Source organism: Eucyclogobius newberryi, unplaced genomic scaffold (genome assembly GCF_026437365.1).
Source record: "Eucyclogobius newberryi isolate DKJ021-1_F unplaced genomic scaffold, fEucNew1.0.hap1 SCAF_14, whole genome shotgun sequence".
NCBI classification, from domain to species: domain Eukaryota; kingdom Metazoa; phylum Chordata; class Actinopteri; order Gobiiformes; family Gobiidae; genus Eucyclogobius; species Eucyclogobius newberryi.
Window position 1 is genome coordinate 33,648,161 of NW_027315768.1, and position 19,263 is coordinate 33,667,423.

General features: G+C 42.1%; 1 protein-coding gene across 1 annotated transcript in view; it reads left to right on the plus strand.

Annotated features, from left to right (window-relative positions):
* Positions 1-4,243: 4,243 nt before the first annotated feature.
* The window catches only part of itgav (integrin, alpha V), a 40,544-nt gene continuing 25,524 nt past the window's right edge, over positions 4,244-19,263 (plus strand). The window contains exons 1-2 of the mRNA XM_072443978.1: positions 4,244-4,404; positions 11,541-11,722. Of these exons, the coding sequence (XP_072300079.1) occupies positions 4,259-4,404; positions 11,541-11,722 (328 nt within the window). The 5' untranslated portion in view covers positions 4,244-4,258. The remainder of the gene's footprint in view (positions 4,405-11,540; positions 11,723-19,263) is intronic.

A 19,263-nucleotide genomic window follows, 5' to 3' on the forward strand; every position in this document is an offset into this window, starting at 1 on the left:
ATTTCCTTTTACGTGCAGCGCCGCAGTTTAACCAGTTTAATCACAGTTTACCACAGTTTAACCACAGTTAACTGCAGTTTAACCAGTTTAATCACAGTTTACCACAGTTTAACCACAGTTTAACCACAGTTTAACCGCAGTTTAACCGCAGTTTAACCGCAGTTTAACCGCAGTTTAACCGCAGTTTAACCACAGTTTAACCACAGTTTAACCGCAGTTTAACCACAGTTTAACCACAGTTTAACCACAGTTTAACCACAGTTTAACCACAGTTTGTGTTTAACCGCAGTTTAACCACAGTTTAACCGCAGTTTGTGTTTAACCGCAGTTTAACCACAGTTTAACCACAGTTTAACCGCAGTTTAACCACAGTTTAACCACAGTTTAACCACAGTTTAACCACAGTTTAACCACAGTTTAACCGCAGTTTAACCACAGTTTAACCACAGTTTAACCACAGTTTAACCACAGTTTAACCACAGTTTGTGTTTAACCGCAGTTTAACCACAGTTTAACCGCAGTTTGTGTTTAACCGCAGTTTAACCACAGTTTAACCACAGTTTAACCGCAGTTTAACCGCAGTTTAACCACAGTTTAACCGCAGTTTAACCACAGTTTAACCACAGTTTAACCGCAGTTTAACCACAGTTTAACCGCAGTTTGTGTTTAACCGCAGTTTAACCACAGTTTAACCACAGTTTAACCGCAGTTTAACCACAGTTTAACCACAGTTTAACCGCAGTTTAACCACAGTTTAACCACAGTTTAACCACAGTTTGTGTTTAACCGCGGTTTAACCACAGTTTAACCGCAGTTTAACCACAGTTTAACCGCAGTAACCGCAGTTTAACTACAGTTTAACCACAGTTTAACCACAGTTTGTGTTTAACCGCGGTTTAACCACAGTTTAACCGCAGTTTAACCACAGTTTAACCGCAGTAACCGCAGTTTAACTACAGTTTAACCACAGTTTAACCACAGTTTGTGTTTAACCGCGGTTTAACCGCAGTTTAACCGCAGTTTAACCACAGTTTAACCGCGGTTTAACCACAGTTTAACCACAGTTTAACCACAGTTTAACCACAGTTTAACCGCGGTTTAACCACAGTTTAACCACAGTTTAACCGCAGTTTAACCACAGTTTAACCACAGTTTGTGTTTAACCGCGGTTTAACCACAGTTTAACCACAGTTTAACCGCGGTTTAACCACAGTTTAACCACAGTCTAACCGCGGTTTAACCACAGTTTAACCACAGTTTAACCGCAGTTTAACCACAGTTTAACCACAGTTTAACCGCAGTTTAACCACAGTTTAACCACAGTTTAACCACAGTTTAACCGCAGTTTAACCACAGTTTAACCACAGTTTAACCACAGTTTAACCACAGTTTAACCGCAGTTAAAAATACTTTATTTGAAAAAACAACTGCCAATTTCTTTATTTCTTTATTGTTATTCATGTATGACAACATAAAACCACAAAAAACAACAGAGCAAAAACAGAAAAAATGAATAGTAATAATTAAAAAAAGAAAACACAGTGAACGAGTTGGACCAGGAAGAACATAAGGTAAGTAAAAAAATAAAAGTATAAATTAATGGAGTGGCATTACAAAAACAAAACAAGACAACAAGAATTAGAGCATATTAAATTCAGAATAATTGTCCCATTTTGTACATTAATATTTACATTTTTTTATTTGTCTGTTTTCAAGTTATTGTTTGTTTTTATTACCTTTTAAAAACAGTTTTCACCATAGGTCATCTTAGAGCGTCCTGTTTCACACAGTATTGGCAAAGGCAAAGGTTTTAAGCTACTTTAATTGAAGCTGAAGCGTAAACTGACTGTGTTCATAGCTGTAGGGCACGATGACCTTATATGGGCGTCCAGGGATGACCAAATAAGGGCGTGCGAGTCAGACTTTAGACAGTGTCAAGGCCGGCTGTGGTTTTCAGATTGTGTTTGAACGCAGACCGAGTGAGTCAGAACAACAACGACTGAAAACGCTAACTTCAGGCCGCAGTGGCACAGCTGAGCATTTGCCCTCTAACCTGAAGGTCTGCGGTTCAACCACCACAGCCATGACCGGTGCTCCCTGTTGTTGTGTCCTAAAGCGAGACACTTCCACCACCGTGACACAGTACAACGTGAACAGAAGAATGTGAACAATGGCTCAAAAGTATCGCAACACAAATCACCACTTAAATTACACTATTAAGTTTGTCATATAATTATTAAGTTTGTCATAAAATCGCAGTGTGATACTTTCCTAAAATTGTTCAGGCCTGTGTTTTATAATTGCTTGAAATTGGGACTAAACGGGGAGTTCACACTATGACACCGCACGATTAAACAAACGTGACTGTTGCAATAAAAGAAATATCACTCATAAGATAAAAGTGTCGTAAGTATAAAGCCTAATAGTCCGCTCCAGACACGTTTAAGCCCTGGACAAATCCTTTATGGCCCCTGAAAGGCGCCGCCTGCGTCTTTCACAATGATGAAGGGAATGAACTTCCTGCGTGAGCGTTACTAGTTTAGTGAAGGCCAATGCCGCGGCTGCTCGGTCAAGTTTGACACAATCAGCACAGGAAACAGAAGCATATAAGCTACTGAGACGACAAAATAAAAGCACATGCTGCCAACGAGCATCACACATCTGTCTCTGACTGTAACTGACTGAATGCCCACCTTGTGACATCATCAAGTGGCAACTCAGGAAGTGCTCCTCGATGTTTTTAAAAGTCTTCACCAAGACCAATGTTTTTTATTCTGACATTTTGTGTTATATAATACATGTAGCATGATTATTTTACATTCACTGTCGCATCGCAAGCACAAGTCCAGCTCAAACTGACAAAGCGGTGCAAATACTCTTTATTAAAGTGTCATTATGTTACATGATTGAAATGAAGGTTACGATGCACCCTTTTACACCCCTGCAGTTCCTCTTCAAAATTGCAGCACTGAGAACCGTTTATTTGGCATTTCACTGCAGCGGATTTGCATTTACTCAATTTCATAGTTGAAAAAAGAGACATTTTTGAACCTTTGATATACATAAACATGTTAGAATATGCTCAACTAAGTACAAAGTCAGGCAGTTTCCCCCAAACTCTGGAACGATCTTCCGCTCTCCCTACGGTCACTGGACTCGGTTACTGCTTTTAAGGGTCAGCTTAAAACCTTTTTATTTAGTCAAGCCTTTTAAATGCACTTGTTTTACGGACTGATTTTACTGTATATTGTTGTATATGTATTGTTCACTGTAAGTTTTTTGTGTTTTTATTGTTTTATTCTGTGTTTTGTGAAGCACTTTGTGACTCTGTCTGTGAAAGGTGAGATACAAATAAAATGTACTTACTTTACTTACAACGCTGTGGATGGAGATGTTTCAAATGAACGATGCAACTTTGATTTTCACATAACATATGTCCCCTTTAATGCTATGGCTTTTGTTTTTATTATATTGTATTGTTTTTTTTAGTTCTGTATAATTCATATTTACAGTAAAATGATGTAACTTTCTGTAGGTGGAAATTCCCCAGCATTGTGATAGATCTGTTTTCTGTCATACTGTGGAATATTACAGCCAAACGAACAACATTTCCATGGAAACAGTAGCCTACGAGGCAGGTTTGTGGAGACGCAAGCTCGCTCACAGTCAGGACACAGGTTTTTCCAGTGCAATAAAAAAAGCATACTTTTAATTTTGTCTTTTATCTTTGGCTAAATGGTTGCGTATTGTGGCTTTAAGTTATACTCCTCATTCCACACGAAAAGGTTTCACTATTTTTAACGTGGTTTCTTTTGGAAGTCGCTCCCCGGAAGTCGTGCGTAACGTGCGCGCGCTTTGTCTCCCAAACGCGCTTCCGGGACGCGAGCTCGCGCTGACACACTTCTCCGCTCCGCGCACAACAAACACGTCCTCCGGCGGCACCGCGGCCTCTCTCTGCCTCTGCCCGTGTCACGAAGCTCATCCCGCGGTTTTAACGGGGGTCGGGACGCGCGCGCGGAAGAAGAATCGGGGGGGGGGGGCGTGTGTTTGGACGCGGTACATGACAGCGGCGCGAGCTCGGACCAGGCGTGTTTTCAGCTCGGGACCGTGAGAACCGTGAGGAGGGACTCGGGGAACGTTTGGGTCGCTCCTCTCCCGTCGCGTTTGACCCGCCGGGAGTGAACCCCCGCGCCCGCCGGGAGTGAACCCCCGCGCCCACCCGCGCCCACCGGGAGTGAACCCCGCACCCGCAGGAGCCATGGCCCCGCGCGCCGTGTTGTTGCTGCTGTGTTTTCAGCTCTGCGGCTCGTTCAACCTGGACGCGGACAGACCCTCCGTGTTCTCCGGACCCCACGGGAGCTACTTCGGCTTCTCCGTGGACTTCTTCAGACCCTCCAACTCCAAGTGAGTGTCTGCGCGGTCCGGATGGGGTAAACGTGGGTTATGTCTGTGGTTTTTGTGGCTTTATCTACGTAAAAAGAATGTACAAGAGTTGTCGGATAACGCAGTAATTCGATTTTCAAACTTTCAAACTAATTTGTTGTTTTCGTTCTATTTTTTTCGTCCGGCAAAAATAGACACAGAACAAGGAACAAAGCGACACAGAGAGAACATGCAAACAGACCCTAAACAAGTAGTTCAGTCCATTTGGTCCAAAGTCTGTGAAATGTGTTCGTTTTCATATAAAGTTTGAATATAATCTTGTATTTTTTGAATGTCAGTTATAATGTCGGTCCAGTCTGTGATCGTCTGGAGATGTTCCAGAGGTTTCCATTCACTGTGACCACGGCAGGAGTTCTGAGGCCCAGATACATCGTTTGAAAATCGAGTGTGTCGAAAACTGACCGCAATGCTGTGTTAAACTCTGTGTTATGAAATTAAAATAACTCTTTCAATCTTAAACATTTTCTCAAATCAGATTACGCACATCCGATGGAACTGTTTACATGACATTTCGGTAATCTGATAACGACCATAATGATTGCCTATGAACGATTGTAGCCAATAGGAATGTCACAATATCACATTGTTACGATTATTGTAAACACTAAACATGAGGAGTGAGACAGGGCTGTGCCTGGTCCCTCCTCCTGTTTACGTTGTACTTGGAACCTTTGGCCCCAAAATGTTAGACAGTCAAAAACAATGAATGTTGCTACAACTGATGGAATGGAACATAACATTGTACCGGACTTTTCCTTAACCAATGTGTTGCATGTTCTGCAACATACTGGTCCAATGTCTGGAGACTAATTATGTTTGGGACTTGGTCACTTAAGCACTGCAATCAGTTTGTGACATCATCAGCCCTCTCAACTTCAGATCTATGGATCAAAACCATGACATGGACGCTGTAAATGGATTCTTCTGGAACATACTTCTGGTACATGCCTCTGGTACATGCCTCTGGAACATACTTCTGGAACATGCTTCTGGAACATGCTTCTGGAACATGCTTCTGGAACATGCTTCTGGAACATGCTTCTGGAACATGCTTCTGGAACATGCTTCTGGTACATACTTCTGGAACATACTTCTGGAACATACTTCTGGAACATACTTCTGGAACATACTTCTGGTACATACTTCTGGTACATGCTTCTGGTACATGCTTCTGGTACATGCTTCTGGAACATGCTTCTGGAACATGCTTCTGGTACATGCTTCTGGTACATGCTTCTGGAACATGCTTCTGGAACATGCTTCTGGAACATGCTTCTGGAACATGCTTCTGGTACATGCTTCTGGTACATGCTTCTGGTACATGCTTCTGGTACATGCTTCTGGAACATGCTTCTGGAACATGCTTCTGGAACATGCTTCTGGAACATGCTTCTGGAACATGCTTCTGGAACATGCTTCTGGAACATGCTTCTGGAACATGCTTCTGGAACATGCTTCTGGTACATGCTTCTGGTACATGCTTCTGGTACATGCTTCTGGTACATGCTTCTGGAACATGCTTCCGGTACATTCTTCCGGAACATGCTTCCGGAACATGCTTCCGGAACATGCTTCCGGAACATGCTTCCGGAACATGCTTCCGGAACATGCTTCCGGAACATGCTTCCGGAACATGCTTCCGGAACATGCTTCCGGAACATGCTTCCGGAACATGCTTCCGGAACATGCTTCCGGAACATGCTTCCGGAACATGCTTCCGGTACATGCTTCCGGTACATGCTTCCGGTACATGCTTCTGGTACATGCTTCTGGTACATGCTTCTGGTACATGCTTCTGGAACATGCTTCTGGAACATGCTTCTGGAACATGCTTCTGGAACATGCTTCTGGAACATGCTTCTGGAACATTCTTCTGGAACATTCTTCTGGAACATGCTTCTGGAACATGCTTCTGGAACATGCTTCTGGAACATGCTTCTGGAACATGCTTCTGGAACATGCTTCTGGAACATGCTTCTGGTACATGCTTCTGGAACACGCTTCTGGAACACGCTTCTGGAACACGCTTCCGGAACACGCTTCCGGAACACGCTTCTGGAACACGCTTCTTGTCGAGAGGAAAATATATAACATAATAACAAACAAAAAAACGAGTAAGGACTGGACTTGCATAATAATTAGATTAGAGAATTAGAAACATGGAAAAAGTGTCATCTGGACATTTCTTTGTTGTGATTTCTTTTGATACAATTTGATTTTTTTCGCTCTCCTTCTGTCGTGTTCTGTTCTATCATTTTATTTAAAAAAAACTATGACAACAGAAAACTTACCGAAAAGAAACCTCACGATTTAACGATTATCCACGATTAATGACACCATGACCAAACAACAGTAAAATCCTTCATTCTAATCTAATGGATCACTTTTCATAAGCAGTTTGTGACCATCTTTATGAAATTAAACTTTCTGAATGAGAAATTAAAGTTAACGTGACCTAAACGGTCAGATATAAACACAAATGTACTTTTTTGAAACTTAAAAAAAAATTTGAAATAACTTAAATTTGCTTCTAAAATGGTCACAATTATTATTAGTTTAGTTCTTTTGTATTGTGTCCTGGATAATTAAGATCTTGACATCTCTAGTAGCCAAATTTGCCTGCAGAAAAGTAACTGCACTGACTTCAACTTTCAAAAATCATAATTCATACCCACATGTACCTTTATGTCACCTTGAGTTTGTGCTTATATCCATCAAAAAATAATAACATTGGGATAACATTGACGGAAAGTGTGCAACCTTCTTATTACAGTAATGAAGTGATTATGAGGGTCTGGAGCAGCAGGGAGCAGTAATTAGATGGCGTTATGTAAAATAAGCTATTGTTTCATGAGGCCCTCAATTATGCATTTATTTTTTGTACCAATGAAAAATAAGCACTGAATTCCAACCACATAATTCGGCTGCACCATGTTGAGTCAAAAGTAGAGCTGTGTGCCTTTAGTTGATTAATCAGTCGATGGTGTTTTAGTTATTTATTACTACAACTGAAGCTTTTTCTATTATTTATTACTACTAATTATTTTAATAAAGGTTTATATGGCCCAGGACAGACGAGAAGAGAACACATGGAGAGAGTTTGCTGAAGTTTTGGGAGGATATGACTAATATATTGGGCCAGTGGTTCCAAGTACAAATAATAAACAGAAGGGGGGACCAAGCACAGCCCTGTCTCACACCTCTTCCAGAGTCAGTAGGTCAAAATAAACAGAAGGGGGGACCAAGCACAGCCCTGTCTCACACCTTTTCCAGAGTCAGTGGGTCAAAATAAACAGAAGGGGGGGACCAAGCACAGCCCTGTCTCACCCCTCTTTCCAGAGTCAGTGGGTCAAAATAAACAGAAGGGGGGACCAAGCACAGCCCTGTCTCATCCCTCTTTCCCGAGTCAGCAGGCTTTTAGCTAGAGGCCGTCTTCTCGTATTTTGGACGGGGCATTTTTGCAAGGACGGGGTCATTTTTATTAATACATTTTAGAAAAGGGAATATCACCATTAAATCGGGCCGGGAAGCGTTTGACGATAGTCCGCCACGGTCCGCGCCATGACCGCTTACTGTTTACAAGTGAAAATTTGCATGCTGCGCGCTGATTGGTCGACAAAGTTTGTGTGCTTGGCTCTGATTGGCTGCCAAGCCGTGGTCCGGAAAATGCTGAAGCTCCACGTTTGCCGAACCTCCACGGCCAAATGAAGCCTGCGTAAATTCAGCCTGGAAGACCTAACTCCTTCCTACATCAAGGCCACCATGGAAGGACCCCGCTCCCCAGCGCCATCATCGCACTCAAGCGGGCGCCCGCCTGTCCGTCTGTGAGAGTCAGATCCCTCCTTCACCATGGACTCTCCCAGGTTTCTGCGCTTATCCCAAAGAGGTTATGCAGTTTTTCCTGGCCAAAGAAGTAGGGTGAAAGGTCAGGGGGCGCCTGTACCATGGCCCTCGCACCTGCTCCTCATCCCCAATCAACGCTCCCAGTGACTCCTCCCTGCTCCCAATCAGCGCCCAGGCGGTCGCATTTAAGCCCTCAGGCAGATGGCTCGGCCGCTCAAACCGTACTGCGACCCACCACCTCCCCAGCTCCTCCTCTACATTCCCCTCATCCTCTACCTCCTCTCCACATCTACCACCACCAGTCTCCAGGCTCCGGGGGGAGACATCTAATACAAATAGATCATGGAGTGCCCATGATTGCAACGTCTTCCGCCGGGGTCTGAGCGCCAAATAACTCGCAAATAAAGCTTGCTAAAGAGTCCATTCTCGTGGTCTCTTTGTCTCTCCAGGGTGAAATACCATGTAGATATTGGATATTGGATACTTTGCAGGTTTGAGAGCCAGAGCTACGCCCCCTTTTAGACTCGTAATCTCGGCACGGAGCGTGTCTCTACTCCACCAAGAATGTCTTTCGTCGACTACAGCCCCCCTCAAATGATCAGTGGTCTTGTTTTGTAGGCAAACGAACGTGGCAATGTCTATATTTACATTAATAGACATTTTTGTAATTTTTTTCATTGTACGATAAGATTTGAGCTAACACTATTTGTGTTATGTTTCGCAAAGTGTTTACTGGGATTATCCTGGGTTAGTGTAGTAGTATCTTGGCCGGGAGTTGCAGGACACATTTGTTCTAAACGAAAGTCAAAGCTGACGGTCACAAACCAAAACCGTCTCAAGTCGCCGACGATAAGAGCCACTTAAGTTTAACAATGTCATGTGTGTAATGAGAGGCTGCAACCTTTCCTCTACAGCGTAAAGACCGTGATGTTCACAGACTCTAAACTATCCGTGTTGTTGTATCGGATCGTCACGATAACGACGGCCAGAAAACGTGTAAATGTGTGACTTTGGTCGAGAAGCAAGTGCGGTGTTCCGTGGCCTTCGACCTCTTGAAGGCATTTATTTAATCAGCTTTTGGGATTGTTTTTTTGAAGATTTGAGACAATGTGCCTGATTAACTTGGAACTGCTTCAAAACGATGCATTTGTCCGTACTCAATTATTCATCTCCTCTGAACTCTTTTTGTCCACTCCCAAAGCTCTCAAGACAGAAAACAGTCAATGCAATCAATTCTCTCTAAATTGACTTTGCACAAAGCAGAGTTTATAATAGCTGTTCTAAAAATGTTGTCGGAGGAGACTTTGTTGTACATTTGTCCAAGGTTAGTCCTGCTTTAGACCGGCTTTAGACCTGATTTAGTACTGCTTTAGTCCGGCTTTAGACCTGATTTAGTCCTGCTTTAGTCCGGCTTTAGACCTGATTTAGTCCTGCTTTAGTCCGGCTTTAGACCTGGTTTAGTCCTGCTTTAGTCCTGGTGTAGTCCTGCTTTATTCCTGCTCTAGTCCTACTTAGTCCTGCTTTAGTCCTGCTGTAGTCCTGCTTTAGTCCTGCTGTAGTCCTGCTTTAGTCCTGCTGTAGTCTTGCTTAAGACCAGCTTTAGTCCTGGTGTAGTCCTGCTTTAGTCCTACTTTAGTCCTGCTTTAGTCCTGCTGTAGTCCTGCTTAAGACCAGCTTTAGTCCTAGTGTAGTCCTGCTTTAGTCCTGGTTTAGTCCTGGTGTAGTCCTGCTTTAGTCCTACTTTAGTCCTGCTTTAGTCCTGCTGTAGTCTTGCTTAAGACCAGCTTTAGTCCTGGTGTAGTCCTGCTTTAGTCCTACTTTAGTCCTGGTTTAGTCCTGGTGTAGTCCTGCTTTAGTCCTACTTTAGTCCTGCTTTAGTCCTGCTGTAGTCTTGCTTAAGACCAGCTTTAGTCCTGGTGTAGTCCTGCTTTAGTCCTACTTTAGTCCTGCTTTAGTCCTGCTGTAGTCTTGCTTAAGACCAGCTTTAGTCCTGGTGTAGTCTTCATTATAGATGTTACATTGTCATGGTCTAGTGCAGGGGTGGCGAACCCGCGGCTCGCGAGCCGCATACGGCTCTTTGCCTGGTTTCATGCGGCTCTTTTACGTTCATATCAACATTTGTGTTTGTGTTGTACCAGACGACGCTCTGCGTATGCGGAGGCGCCCGCAGTGTCGTTGCCACAAGTGCTGTGCTGAAATCGGCCCGCGTGTTGGCCCAGCGGCAGAGCGAGCAGAGGTCCGTAAGATCGATACCCGACATGAACACTTAATCTTGCATTTTTTTCCCCTCGTCTCCTAACTGTATAGTAAAAGAGGACTAGAGAGGAATGCTGCCAAAACCCCTGAACTAATTTGATATTGAAATAAATGAGTTGGGAGACGAGGAAAAAAATGCAAGATTAAAAGTTCATGTCAGGTTTCGATCTCACGAACCTCTGCACATGAAGGCGTGTCGCTAACCGCTGGGCCAACACGCACAACGATTCACCGCTAGAACACGAAGACTAGTCACTGAGTAAACTTGTAAACTATCACTTGTAAACTATCATGGCGTGGGCCGAGGCGGACTTTAATCAAACGCTTCCCGGCCCCGATTTAATGATGATATTCCCTTTTTTCTGAGATGTATTAATAAAAATGACCCCGTCCTTGCAGGTGTGTGTGTAAGAGGAAGGGATGGGGTGATGTTCATGTGTGCCCATGTGTATGATGTGGCTCTTTGCGGTAACACAGTAAAAAATGTGGCTCTTCGTCTCTGACTGGTTGGCCACCCCTGCTCTAGTGTTACATACATACATAATAATTTTACGATGATTTATGATTATCCTGGAGTTGTTTCCTCCTTTTTTCTTAAAAATACATACAAATAAAAACAGGACTAGAGAGTAGACAATAATAATAATCGTAAAAATTATAATAATAGTAAAAATTATAATAATAATAATGAAAAATTATCACAATAGACAAACAAATAAAATTACGGCACAGCAAGTCCAACATTCAAATCCAATTTAGTCCAAAGTTTATTAAATTTGTCCATTTCTTTTGCGGTTGCCTTTTCCCCTGCTGCCAAAAGTATGTTCCAAAAGTATCCATTTATTGTGTCCATGGCAGGAGTCTTGAGGCCCAAGTACATCGTTTTCTAAAGTGACGATTCAAGTCAACTTTTGTTTCTCAAATTTGCATTTTGTTAGTTCTTCGAGTTGTGACCTGAAGCGTTTGGCCTTGACGTCCCTGGTTGTGTCCCTCTGCAGGTCGGACGTGTTGATCGGGGCCCCCAGGGCAAACACGTCTGGTTCCAGCTCTGTGGTGGAGCGAGGGGCCGTCTACAGCTGTCCCTGGAACTCCGCCTCCACCTGTCAGCAACTGCAGTTCGACAGCACAGGTAGGACGAGCCGGGTGTGCGGAGTGGTCAGCTTTTGCCCTGCTTCGTTTAGTCACGGCTAAACAAGGGTTTGGACCAGGGCTGTGCGCTATCGACGGAATTAAAGATCTCGATATTCTGAAGATATAATGTCAATCCATTACATATGTGTTAGTCAAGGTTTAATTGTCCGACAAATTTGAATGAATCAGCAAAGTGTCGATAGATATAATAGATAAATAATAAATAGATACATTATACCGTATTTTTCGGACTATACGTCGCACCTTTTTTGTAGTTTTGGCCGGGGTGCCACTTATACTTATATACTTAGACTTATACTCCAGTGCGACTTATACTCCAGTGCGACTTATACTCCAGTGCGACTTATACTCCAGTGCGACTTATACTCCAGTGCGACTTATACTCCAGTGCGACTTATACTCCAGTGCGACTTATACTCCTGTGCAACTTATACTCCTGTGCAATTTGTACTCCTGTGCGACTTATACTCCTGTGCAACTTATGCAGAACTAGCAGAAGACCACGTGGTATCATATTTATTTTGTGTTTAAAATAGCTACTGTCAGATAAAAGAGCATATTTTATAGTCTTTGGTGTCAAACTCTTCCTTTTTGTCATTGACATTTTCCTGTTGTGATAAATCCCAAACTTAGCAGATAAAACTTGATGCAAACTCCAAAAAACACTCTAATGCATCTAATTTGTCACAGTCCGAGCAAATTAGATCCCAACGATGCAACTCTGTGTGAAAAATGCATCAAAATGTCAACGCGGCGTCACTTTCCTCGACGCTGAAGTTGTAAAATGTGAAAGAAGTTGTCGTATTGTCGCGCCGGACGGGCCGTCGCCATTACCAGGCTACGCGCGGTAACGGCGGTAATAAAAGTCAGAACAAACTAATCCCAATACAACCCAGAATGTTGGGATTTGACTGATAGTAAGTGGGTTTACATTTGGTTTACGCTGTGACTAAAATTAAAACGTGATAAACTGTCGGGGTCTTGGTTATACGCCCCGTGTCGGCGGTTATAATTTAGCTGCTTGGCCGTGTGGCACGCGGCGATGCTCGGCGATGGGGCGCAGAGTAAAGGCGCCGCGCTCTCTCCGACTCACTCGTGTTCGGACAGATCGAAGAATGTGAGGTTTAAAGGACAAGCGCGGACACATCTCCAAACTACTGCGCAGCACACGGGAGTTCCAAACGAGTGCGAGGGATTCAAACGAAGACGTGCGGACGGAATCCAAGATGACTTCGTTAGATCGGCGCAACGTCCAGGAGGATCGCGTATTGTGGAGTCACGATACTGTAATGACCAGCGTGATACTCGATACCACAATAATTAGGAACATAATAGACTGTCATTTCTAAACCGTAATAGCTTGTGTTTGTGCAATTACCAGCCCAGAAATAAGTACTTTTATTTCTTATTTTGCAAGAAATGATTCGCACCAAAGTCTTGTCAAAACGTTTCAAAAGGAAAAAGCATCATTCCACTCGGGCTGCGACAAGCCAGCCAAAAAATGCATAATAGAGAAGAAAACAGCATATATAAGTCACATTTTTGGGGGACACTCATTTTGATAAAATCCAAGATCAAGAACAGACTTTTAATCTAGAAATTTAAAATAATAACAGATGAGAGAACATGGTAAATAGGTGTACGTATGCTAACGCTAACACCTTCAGCTACATGACGTATGCTAACGCTAACACCTTCAGCTACATGACGTATGCTAACGCTAACACCTTCAGCTACATGAGGCACCGACAGAACTGTGGTAAGTGTCTGGTATGTTAACGTAACATATGAACAGTTATTCAGATAACTATAGCATAAAGAACATGCTAACAAGTTTAGCAAAGCATCAGTTTTACCCCAAATCACTAAATCCACTGAATTCTTCTTCCTCTGTGTCACTTCTAAACAACTCCACAAACTCCAGAGGAAGAGGAAGTGCAGATTCTTCTTCTGTGTCGCTTAGAGCCTAGAGTGCCCTCTTTTGGTCGCCAGTGTGAAAATAATCAACATGTGACATACAGATACCAGTGTGAAAATAATGAATAATATCACATATAAGTCGTACCTTGGCCAAAACTATGGAAAAAGGTGCGATTTATAGTTCCGAAAATACTGTAATCCCAACTAATCGATTATTTAAATTGAATTAAAGTTTTATGAGTTTTATGACTCAAATTGAGTTTCATAAGCATGAAAATGACGGGGAAATCGTGTAAATTCAGTGTGTATTTGACGAAGACGCCCTTTGGCTTCACTTCCGCTTCATCCCCGCCAAATTTGGTTTAAAAAATTTGTTCGCCGCGTGATCGCCCAACTTATCGATTAGCAAAAACGATCGTTAGCTGCGGCCCTAATGGCTACGATTCCGTTCTCCGTGATAAACGTGCGGCTCCGTGAGATTTGCGTCCCGTTGAGGCTGTATGTGCCACTTTATAAAACTGCCAAACGTACATTCAGCCGAAGTCTTTAAATAGGACTGTGGTTCTGGTGGGTTTCCTCTTTCTGTTTTGTGATAGTCGTGTGATCGTCGTGTGATCTTCGTGTGATCGTCGTGTGATGGTTGTGTCGCCGCTCGCCTGCTTCCTGTCCGACAACGTCATTGGTCAGTTTGGGGAAAACGCCAACGACTGGAGCGTTCAGATAAAACCGCTTCAGCGTTAAAATGATTATCGTTTCTGGTCAGCACGGCTAAAGAGCTGTTTTAAAAAATGTTTTAGTTTGAAAATTGTCACTTTTCTATGAATTGAATAAAAAAAAAAGTAACATTCTTCTAAAAATGTAACAATTATAATTTTTAAGTCTTTCCGATTATATCAAGGGTGTCGATGCTCAGGCTGAACATAACGTAAAAAGTGAAACAATAAAAACTTTAAATAAATAGCTTTATATAGCCATGTGATAGCTCTATGTGGACACTGAGTCCGAGTTTTAGGCACTTGTAATAAAGCTAAAATGTCCAGGCGGAATCCATTTAAAGTCCTTTTCATTTTATTTTTTACTTGTGGGTTTGACTAAAAATAAGAGTGTTACAGATTACAGCAGATTAAGCAGTTTGAGAGTTCTCTTTTTTTTATAAGATGTGGACAAAAATGGAATAAAGAAATTTATGCACTACGCTTAAGGGGTTTATATGTGTAAATTAGAAATGTTTGGCGGTCCGGATTAAAACATCTGAAGGGCCGGTTGCAGCCCACGGGCCGCATGTTTGACACCCCTAGATTATATTGTGAACTAAATAATCACTATCATCGAGTAATTTAATAATCCCTTCACATCCCTAATTTGGACCTTTTCTTGAACACAGTTTTTGATTGGTCTCGAGTTTTACGACTTTGTTTTATTGTTTTGTGTTTATGACTATTATTTTGTGTCTGAAACATTTCTTTTTGTTGTTTTTTTGTCTTTATGAAAATTGGGCTGGAGTGTCGTGTATAAATAACATAGTAATGTATAATAAGACAAATACGTCCTGTAAATCTGCGGGCTGAACTGAACTTGAGGGAACCCCTGAGCGCGAAGTGTCTCCACTGGAGATGTCACGGTTTCAAATGTCAGCGTTACGATTATTGTGGGGGGAAAACGTCACAATTTAAGCATTATTCACGTGTCTTGGTCGGTTGATGATGCACAGGAGTTTGTTTTTAGTCCTGGAAGCTAAAGGTCCACACACTTTGATACGCTCTGCACGCATCAGTGTTGGACGCTGGGATAAACCTGACTTGTGTGATTCATCCTGTTGTTGTTGCGTGATTCATTTGCAGGTGATGAAGTAAATTCCAGCTCTTTAGAAGTCTAAACTATTCTCTGAACTGTGAACGGAGGAACTGAAACACTTCCTGGAAATCTGTGGCCTGAACTGAACTTCTCTGCTCTTTTCTTTAATTCTCTGCCATGTCACTGTTCCTCAACAGGGTTTATGAATTTTAACTGTATGAAAGACTAAATACTGTTAAATATGACAAAAAAACTGCTTGTTTTTATGTTTTGGTCATTTTTTGGGGGACGAGACATTGAACAAAAAAAACTTAATTTTGCTTCTAAAATTGTGATGATTATAATTTTTTGGGTTCTTATTATTAAATTGTGACCTGAATAATCATGATCATGGATTAATTATATCTGAATAATTTTGCCATCCTTAATTGAAATAGATGGTTTTAATCACTGGAATGTCATTATTATAGCTTTTATATTGCATAGAACAATAGATGGAACAATAGATAAAACTTTTGTCCCCGTCTCGTCCCTGTCTCGTCCCTGTCTCGTCCCGGTCTCGTCTCGGTCTCGTCCCGGTCTCGTCTCGTCCGGGTCTTGTCCCCGTCCTTTCTTCCAACTTTTTTTGTGACATTTTCAGCCAAAATCGGTGAAACTAAAATGTTGTGTGTTTGATCAAAGAGATGAAACAACCGTATTACATTTAAATAAATCATTATTGGAGACATTTTACACATTTCTACTTTGTATATTGTTGTAAACGAAATACAGACGAAATACCAGAAACGAGCTGCTTCAATATAAAAAAGTCTGTGTCATTCGTTTAGGCAAGGCAAGGCAAGTTTATTTGTAGAGCACATTTCATACACAAGGCAATTCAAAGTGCTTCACAGCAGGAAGAATGCATTCAAATCACAAAGAAATTACAGAAACAGAAATACAATAAAATTAACTAAATTAAAAATTATCAATCCAACTGATTTTCTAAACTAATAAAATCACAAACAAAAGAGAAGAGTGCAAAGAAAAAATCCTTTCAGTCATATGCGCAGCTAAACAAAACTGTTTTTAGCTTAGATTTGAACATTGTCAGAGTAGAAGCCTGTCTCACATCTTCAGGAAGACTGTTCCAGATTTTAGCTGCATAAAACCGAAACGCAGATTCCCCATGTTTTGTCCTGACTCTGGGCACCAGCAAGAGGCCGGTCCCTGAGGTCCTCAGAGTCCGAGATGGTTCATATGGCACTAACATATCCAAGATGTACTTTGGTGCTAGGCCATGGAGAGACTTGTACACAAGCAGAGCTGCTTTAAAGTCTATTCTCTGAGCCACAGGAGCCAGTGCAGAGACCTGAGAACAGGACTAATGTGATCATACTTCCTGGTTCTAGTCAGGACCCGAGCAGCAGCGTTCTGGATGTACTGCAGCTGTTTTACAACTCGTTTGGAGAGACCAGTGAGCAGGCCGTTACAGTAGTCTAATCTACTGGAGACAAACGCATGGATAAGTCTCTCTAAATCTGGTTTTGACACTATATTTTTGATTTTGGCAATGTTTTTTAGATGGTAAAAAGCTGCTGATGTTATTGATTTGACGTGGCTATTAAAGTTCAAGTCTGAGTCCATTATTACCCCCAGATTTCTAATTTGGTTTGTAGGTTTTAGAGCGAGACTCTGGAGGTGACCGCTAACACTTTCTCTTTGTTTCTGTGGGCCAAAAACGATTATTTCAGTCTTGTCTGAGTTCAGCTGGAGAAAGTTGTTTTGCATCCACAAACTGATCTGTTGGATGCAGTGACAGAGTGAATCTACTGGTCCATAGTCACCTGCCGATAGTGAAACATAGATCTGAGTGTCGTCTGCATAATTGTGATAGGACACATTTTCACTGCGTATCAACTGACCCAACGGCAGCATGTAGAGGTTGAACAGAAGGGGACCCAGGACTGACCCTTGGGGCACTCCACAGGTCAGGGTCATGTGGTCTGAGACACAGCTACCAATTTCAACAAAGTACTTCCTGTCTTCCAGATAGGACCTTAACCAGTTTAGGGCAGTGCCAGTGATGCCCACCCAGTCCTCTAGTCTTTGTAAGAGGATCCCATGATCGACAGTGTCAAAAGCAGCACTCAGCTCTAACAGAATTAAGACTGAGGCTTTGCCCGTGTCAGTGTTCAGGCGGATGTCATTTGTCACCTTGACAAGAGCAGTCTCAGTGCTGTGATGAGGTCTAAAACCTGACTGAAAAACATCAAATGAGTTGTTTATTAAGAGGAAATCTGTGAGCTGTTGGTAAACAACCTTTTCAAGGACTTTGCCCAAAAATGGCAGATTAGAGATGGGCCGGTAATGACTCAGTACTGCGGCATCAAGACTGCTCTTCTTTAGGAGAGGCTTTATGACCGCAGTTTTCAAAGACATTGGGAATGTTCCAGATTGAAGCGACATGTTAATTATGTGAGTGAATGGTGCTAACAAACTGTTCAGCACAGACTTTAGAAATCTGGTGGGTAACACATCAAGGCAGCATGTAGATGAACTCAGACTGGTGATGATCTCATGGACAGTTTTGTCAGTTACTGGTGCAAAGTGAGTTAGCTCTAAGTGTCTTGGTGGTTTTAGGGTAATTTTTTGCATTGTGGGATTTATAGCATTTTTAATGCCCTGAACTTTGTCATTAAAGAATAATGCAAACTCATTACACTTGGATGTGGAAATGAGTTCTAACGGCAGCTGAGCTGGAGGGTTTGTTAATCTGTTTACTGTGGCAAACAGGACACGCGAGTTGTTACTGCAGCTTCCAATTATTTCAGAAAAATATCTTTCCCTAGTTCTACATAAGATTAGGTTGTACATGTTCAGCTTTTCTTTGTAAATCTCTTTTTGAACCTGGAGCTTTGACTTGCGCCATTTCCGTTCGGCCCTGCGGCACTCCCTTTTCTGTGCCCTGACCGAATCATCATTTCTCCACGGCGCCTTCTGCTTATTTTTAACCATTTTAGCCTTTATAGGGGCGATGGTGTCCAGAACATTCAAAACACTAGATGTAACAGAGTTCAACAAATCATTTACATTAGAACATGAGACATTTTCAAAGTTTATCATTTCCATAAACAGTGCACCTGTGCCATCACTTATGTGTCTCCGCTGAACAACTGCAGGACCAACCGGAGGTTTGGGAGAAACAGACAGGTCAAAGAAGACACAGAAATGATCAGACAGAGCAACATCGATCACATTAACATTTGAAATATTTACCCCCTTTGTAATTATGAGATCTAGAGTGTGTCCTTTGCTGTGGGTGGGGCCTCTCACATGCTGAGTAAGACTGAAGGTTTCAAGGACAGCATCAAGCTCTTTAGCGTTTCTGCCACAAATATTATCAACATGCACATTGAAATCACCTGTAATGACCAAACCATCAAAGTCTGTGCATATGACTGAAAGCATCTCAGTAAAATCATCAATAAAACTTTGGCAGTGCTGGGGAGGCTTGTATAAAACAATGAAGAGAATGGATGGAGACCGTTTTAGCTCCATTTTAAAGGATACATACTCAAATGATGAAAACACCCCAAAAGACAACCTGCGGGTAATTATTTCATCTCTAAAGACAGCACAGACTCCACCCCCTTTTTTGTTTTCTCGTGTTTCAGATTCAAACTTAAAGTTGGGTGGAGCAGATTCTATCAGAACTACATTTCCTGTGTTTTTGTCAAGCCATGTTTCAGTTAAAAACATAAAATCAAGATAAGAAGAAATAAAATTATTAATTAAGAGAGATTTGTTACATAAGGATCTGATATTTAGCACAGCAAGTTTCAGACTAGTTTCAGTGGGACTGGGCTTTATCTT